We start from the raw sequence: 7437 nt of genomic DNA, 5'->3' as shown, positions 1-7437 counted from the left end.
CTTATTGTATTTCTTACTTATTCTTTGTACTTGTACTCTTTGTTTGCTGTTGCAAACGTTTGTGGCGAGGTTTCTCCACCCACAAGGAGTATATTGTATTAGCCGGTTCTCCGGGGACTCATCCACCGACGGATTGACTGGACTCGTCCACCTTACGGACACGCCGAGGAGTAGGAGCCCTAATCTCCGAACCTCGTTACATCGGTTTGTTTGAGGTTTGTTTTTCTTCTCCTTAGTTTCTTCCTTGTATTTCCGCTGCGACTAACCCTAACTGTAGGAAGAACGCGAGAATTTGGGGCGGCTATTCACACCCCCCTCTCTAGCCGTACGAAGAGATCCTAACAAGTGGTATCAGAGCTCGGACTGCCAGAAGGTTTAACCGCCGACTGTGCACAAGAGCTATGGTCTGATTGAACCATGTGAGTACAATATTGACCTCGAACAAAGAAAGTGGGGGCTCCTATGTTCGGATCAAGAGGACCAGACACCAGGCAGGAAGTCCTAATAGGTCAGGTGGACCGAGGGGCAGGAAGTCCTAGTTGCGGCTAGGCAAGGAAGTCCTAGTAGGTCGGGTAGACCAAGGGGCAGGAAAGTCCTAGTAGGTCGGGTAGACCGAGGGGCAGGAAGTCCTAGTAGGTCGGGTAGACCGAGGGGCAGGAAGACCTGGTGGGTCAAGGATCGGACGTGGGAAGCCCATGGTCCTTTGTTTGAGGGGGGGGATTGTTGGGGTTGCAAGGTTGCAAACATAGTCCCATATTGAAAACACATGGAAAAGATCATGGGTTTATAAGAGAAAGATATCTCCATTGGCATGAGGCCTTTTGGGTAGAGCCCAAGAGCAAAACCATGAGGGCTTAGGCCCAAAGTGGACAATATCATGCTATTGTGGAGATATCTAAATTCTTTTCGATCCTACAGATTGTACTAGATACTGTTATGTGTCTATTGAAAGGCAAATATTAAGCCTTAGAAGCATTCAAAAATTATAAGAATGAAGTTGAAAATCAAATTGGTCAACGAATTAAAAGAATTCGAAATGACTGAGGAGGAGAATATGATGGTCCATTTGATGAATTTTGTGCAGAATCTGACATTTTTTTATCAAACGATAGCTCCTTACTCTCTTCAATCAAATGGGATTGCTGAGCGTAAGAACCGAACTCTTAAGGAAATGATGAATGCTATACCGATAAGTTCGGGCTTACCTCAGAATTTGTGGGGGGAAACTATTTTTTGACAAACCATATTCTCAATAAAATCCCTCACAAAAATAAAGATAAAACTCCTTATAAGTTATGGAAGGATCATAAGCATTCTTATAAATATCTGAAAGTATGGGAGTGTTTGGCTAAAGTGGAAGTACCTAAGTCAAAACAAACCAAAATTGGACCAAAGACAATCGATTGCATTTTATTAGATATACCAATAATAGTAGTGCATACAATTTTATTTTTGCACAAATCGGTAGTCCTTGATGTACATGTTGGAACAAAAATTGAATCAAGGAATGTTGTATTTTTTGACGATATCTTTCCTTACAAAGATAGGAAAGAGGAAAGTTCAAATAAAAAAAACTTATAAAACTGTGAGTAAAGATAATCTTGGAAATAATGAAGAACCAAGATGTAGTAAGAGGGCCAAAATAGTAAATTCATTTGGTCTTGATTTCATGACTTATATGTTGGAAAATAAACCAAGAATAATAAGCGAAGCCTTATCAAGTCCTGAGGTGCCCTTTTGAAAAAAAACCATCAATAGTGAAATAAATTCCATCATGCAAAATCATACTTGGGAATTGGCGGATATTCCACCTAGAATCAAACCTTTAGGATGTAAATGGATCATAAAAAAAAAAATAAGGCTGATGGAACTATTGAAAAATATAAGGCAAGATTAGTGGCAAAGGGATTTAAACAAAAGGAAGACCTTGACTTCTTTGATACATATTCGCCAGTAACAAGGATCACATTCATTCAAGTATTCATTGCTATTTTTGCAATACATAACCTTGAGATACATCAAATGGATGTGAAAACAGCATTTCTAAATGGTGAATTAGAAGAAGAAATATATATAGAGCAACCTGAAGGGTTTGTGGCTCCAAGACAAGAAAATAATGTGTAGACTCGTGAAGTCACTATATGGGCTAAAGCAAGCACCGAAACAGTGGCATGAGAAATTTGACAAAACTATGTTGTCAAATGGATTTAAAATAAACTAGTGTGATAAATGTATATATATCAAAGGCACATGCCTGACTCATTTGTCATTATCTGTCTATATGTAGACGATATGCTCATCATGTGTAGTAATTATGATATAATCATGACTACTAAGAAAATGTTGACCAAAACTTTTGATATAAAAGATATGAGTATAGCGGATGTTATACTCGGGATTAAGATCAATAAGACATTAGTTGGAATTATCCTTTCACAGTCTCATTATATTGAGACAGTGCTAAGGAAATTTAATGTATATGATCTTTCCCTTGTGAAAACACCGATGGACTTATGCTTACATTTAGCTAAGAATCATGGTGAACCTGTATCCCAATTGGAATATTCGAGGATAATTGGTAGTTTGATGTATATCACTAACTGCATACATTCAGATATTGCATATGCGGTCAACAAATTAATTAGATTTACAAGTAATCCAAATGATGACCATTGGAAGACATTAATAAGGGTTCTTAAATATTTAATATATACCTTAGAGTATGTATTACATTATATGAGATATCCAGCGATATTAGAAGACTATTGTGATACAAATTGAATATTTGATACAAAACACTCTAAATCCACCAATGGATATGTATTTACCATTGGTGGTAGAGCAGTGTCATGGAAATCCATGAAACAAACCTGCATAGCTCGATCAACTATGGAATCTAAGTTTATAACCTTAGATAAAGCCGTAGAGGAAGCCGAATGACTTCGTAACCTCTTAGAAGATATCCCATGTTGGGAAAAACCAGTGCCTGCCGTGATGATACATTGTGATAATCAATCGGTAATTACAAGGGAACAAAATAGCTTGTATAATGGTAAGTCACGACATATTCGTCGACGACACAATACCATTAGGCAGTTGATCTCTAATGGAGTTATCTTTATCGATTATGTCGAATCAAAAGATAACTTGGAAGATCTATTTACAAAATATTTGAATAGAGATCAAATATACTGCACATCAAGAGAAATGAGATTAAAAATCTATAAACAAGAACATTCATAGTGGTAACCCAAACCTTGTTGATTGGAGATCCTAAAATCTTGGTTCAATGGGATAATGACATTATGAAAGTTCACGTGAGAACTTGGACTAGTTCCCCTCTCATTCCTAGGATGGAAAAGTGCTACCTAAGATATATAGTGAGGTTAAGTTATAAACTTTTAATGACTCCTATACTTGAAAAAGTAGAATACGGTAGGATATTCTTTATAGGAGGTCACCTATATAAGTATGAAGACGGGCCGCTTCAATGAAATACTTATGAATTCAAGATGTTGTCCATGGCCAAAACGGAAAAAACAGTGAGAACTATAAAGAAGTGAGAAAAGTTATTGTGTAGGTTCCATTGTCTTGGTTTATACAAATGACTGAGTAGTTCAAGGCATCATGTTCACTAAGCAACCTAGTAAATTCGATGGAATTCTACTATGGAAGATTCAAAGTCACAAGCTACCTCTCCTAATGCAATAATTTTTTGATTGAACTCTCTTTAGGTGATAACATGCATGCATTAATTTTCATTCGTGTCGGGGATTGTTGAAAATTTAAATTGAATGAGAAATTAAATCTAGATCGTTGAACCAAGATTGACAAATCTTGTTCATCCAACTTGAAAGGTTTAAGTGCCCTTTGGACTTAATCTCATTCATTGATTCTTAAAGGGTGACATCTAATGAAGAGATATTATGTCTCTTAGGAAAGGATGCGATCTACATCATCCACTTTAAAATGGATGGATGAGATCTAATTGAACCAAGAGGTTCTTATACCCCTTCATTTAGTATAAATAAGATCTCTCACATCCTCATTTCACTGACTCAATTCTTTCTAAGAAAAGCAAGCATTGCATTCCATACTTGCATTGGAGAGTTCGAGAAGCTTCTTCAGTTCGGAGTTCTTTACGATTTGTAATGCTGCTATCGCTAGATAAAATCGTTGTATTAGCCACAAGCTCCGAACCAAGTAAAAGAAATTGTGTTAGCGATTGCCTTTGGTTCTTTCTTTATTTCTGCTGCATACTTACTTTGAGTTTTACGAAATGAACGTAAAAGCAACGCGTGCTATTTACCCCCCCCCCCCCCCCCCCCAACACGTCTATGATCCTACACAAACTCTAAGCAGCTCAGTTGAATTGAACTTATAACTCCATTTAATTCAGTTGAATCCTCTCAACCTAATCTCTGCTAGACCTCAATTGAGGTATGAGCTAGTTGGAGCAGCTAACAATCTTCTACATCTATTGTAGCATTAACTATCATAGTAAGTATCTTTTGAGATTTGAACATTCCAATATAGAAGGTCCTAGGCTACTTCTTGAGTATTGAGTATTGCTTACCTCATATTCAGATTAACAGGGGAAATAACATCTTCTCTTGTTTGCATATGGGAAGGTGATAGACTTTCAAGTCTTAGCTAATCATTCAGCTAGTTATAACTGTGTTTTTTTCTCTTATCATCAGAGACTGAAGCTTCTAAACCAGCTTTATTAATTCGTTAATGTATTAATTCTCTTTTCTCTAAAAGATATCCATTTGTTGCTCGAATTATCTCAAAATTAACTTGTATACCAATTTCTTTCCTGATTGTGATGAAAAAAAGCTTTTTGCAAATGCAGAGATATTATCTTCCAGTTCGTAAACCAAATTCAAAGCTTGGGAACACTTCTGCTGGAGTTGCTCTCGGAGGCTCTTGGCCTCCATAGTGATCATTTGATACAGATGGAGTGTGACAAAAGACTTCTTGTTCTAGGTCACTACTACCTACCCTGCCCACAGCCTGACCTCACTCTTGGAGTCAGCAAGCATTCTGATCCTCGTTTCATCACCATCCTTCTACAAGATCAGATTGGTGGCCTTCAAGTAATGCACCAAAACCAGTGGCTTGATGTCCCTCCCTCTACAGGAGCTTTAGTTGTAAATATTGGAGACCTTTTGCAGGTATGTGCTTTGTTTATGAACCCTCTTCATTGACAAATCAGGAAATCTTTTGCCTAAAATGTTAAACCAAGGTTTGGTGCTTGCATTTGATATTGCAATTAATAACTAATGATAAGTTTAGGAGTGCTGACCATCGCGTGCTGATAAAGAAGGGAGGTCCAAGAACTTCGGTGTCTTGCTTCTTCATCACAACTCAGGTTTGGTCATCAACACAGTTATATGGCCCAATCAAGGAGTTGTTGTCAATAGAAACCCCCCCACTTTATAGAGAAGTCACAGTGAGAGACTACTACACATACAACTACAATAAAGGAATTGATGGACGATCAGCCTTAGATAGCTACAAGTTATGATTGAAAATGTGTGTTAGGCTGTTGTGAGTTACAACTATTTAAGGTCTGTTGTAGACTAAAAGTTTAGCTGTGGAGTAAGCAATAAAAATATTTATGTAATAAACGAGAGTTGCTGTTAGTTTATGAATTTGTACTGGAGTTATATATAATCTTTAATTTGGCACGGCATGGGGAAAAAGATAGATGGTAAATCAACCTTGTGAAAGTTTTGGATGTCATTCACAGCCATTCCCTCTATGTAATCTTATGTTGGATCTGGTGGTCGTGCAATCTGAGTGCGGATAAAATGACGGTATAACATCGCTTTGACGAAGTCGAGGTTAGAGTTGAACTCTATCTCTTTAAGAAGAATTTGCCCCATACACAGTGCTCACGAAATATGATAATCGTCTTCCAAGATACAATGACTTTATCTTGCAATAGCAGCACTGCAAATCACAAGACCTTCAAACCAAAGACGCTTTTCGAACTCTCCAAATGCAAGTATAGAATGCAATGCTTGTTTTATTTTGAATTGGAATGAAAAATGAGAATGTGAGGGATTGTTATGTTGCCACAAGTGCACGGCTACGTTGTCAGTAATATAAAAGATTGTCGAATCCATGGGGACTGGGTATAAGCACTAGTAATTTCTTACATAGAATTAGCTAAACAATTGATGGTTGAGAGTCACGTGCTAAGTAAAGAGAAATGAGATTGAGAAACGGAGAGAGAGAGAGAGAAACTTGATTTGGGAGATGTTCTAGGGATTCGGTTTCGTTGTGATATTTATTAATGTATCATTGTTCACCAATTGCCCATCCTCAATTCTCATATACTTGGAAGCTAAATTCATTACCGACTCTTCCCTGTGTCAAGCCGAAATGCTATTTGGATCAATATCTCATGCTATTAAATAAAAATAATTCCTATAAAGTCCGATAACGGGTCACCCCTATCACTAGGGCCCCTCGGCCATAAATCATATCCAATTCCCTACTTGTGGAGAATTGCTTCTCCTTTTAAGGTAATGCCCTAGACATCCGGAAACGGGTTATCCTTGTCACTAGGGCTCCTCGGTCATACAATCTAGGGCATTTCTTCTATGGGATTAACAATTCTACACTAACATTCAATCAAACATGAGAATTAAGTTCAAACACAATACATGCTGATATCGTCGATTATTGGAGAAATGATGGAGAAATACCTTGCGAAAATCCTTGAAACAGTGAATAGAATTATCTAGTAATCACTTGAACCACCTTTAAGCAGCTCCTCCAAAGGTAGTAAGGAACATCCGACATTTAACACCGTCGATAAATTGTTAAAGAAGAGTCGCATTTTCAAATTTAAGAAGATGATCTTATGGATCGGTTGTTCCAGAATATTCTCTGATATTTAAGTTTTGATAATGCTTCGGCAGAGGATCATCCAGCACTCATCGAGAAAATGGAGTGACAATCCTCTTAGGAGAACTATCGCTGGCTATGATCTTTCCTTTGTGTTTGGCCCATATAGGCGCTTCTCCAGAAGATTCTTGTGCAACTTCCCTTCGTCCTTGCTCCAAAGGTGTGCGAAGAAATACTCGAGGATGTCAAACTGGGGAGAGAGGAGTAGGAAGCAAACAAGTAGGATCCTCCTCTTCCCCCCTTCTCTCCCTCAGATAAGCAATTGTTGATATCGCCTGATTTGGAGCTATGGGCAATGTACCACCAGTATTGACTTGTTATTGTTACTGTAATAGTTTTTGCACTCTGGCATTGATGAGTAACTCCATATATTCTTGCATCATAGTTATGGTATTAGGTTTTCCAGCTTCCTCCATATCGCAGCTTCATATCTAGGTGAAGATTCCCATAGACGGCGCCAAATTTGATCATTTCTGAAACCTGCGAGGTGATGCGCTGGCCCCGGTGAATGGCGAT

General features: G+C 37.9%; 1 protein-coding gene across 1 annotated transcript; it reads left to right on the top strand.

Annotated features, from left to right (window-relative positions):
• Nucleotides 1–4623: 4623 nt before the first annotated feature.
• LOC121978142 (1-aminocyclopropane-1-carboxylate oxidase homolog 1-like) lies at nt 4624–5531 on the top strand. The gene is made up of 3 exons (XM_042530518.1): nt 4624–4631; nt 4856–5177; nt 5276–5531. Exons 1-3 carry the CDS (start codon nt 4624–4626, stop codon nt 5528–5530), a joined length of 585 nt encoding a protein of 194 aa, XP_042386452.1. The 3' UTR covers nt 5531.
• Nucleotides 5532–7437: the final 1906 nt, after the last annotated feature.

This window comes from Zingiber officinale, chromosome 4B (assembly GCF_018446385.1).
Source record: "Zingiber officinale cultivar Zhangliang chromosome 4B, Zo_v1.1, whole genome shotgun sequence".
NCBI classification, from domain to species: Eukaryota; Viridiplantae; Streptophyta; class Magnoliopsida; order Zingiberales; family Zingiberaceae; genus Zingiber; species Zingiber officinale.
The sequence above is the reverse complement of the archived record's forward strand: the minus strand, read 5'-3'. Positions and strand labels throughout refer to the sequence as shown.

Excerpts from the sequence above, each read along its gene's own strand:
- LOC121978142 (XM_042530518.1), top strand. Across the intron at positions 5,178-5,275 it reads ATATTGGAGACCTTTTGCAG|TTAATAACTAATGATAAGTT; the intron begins GTATGTGCTTTG and ends TTGATATTGCAA.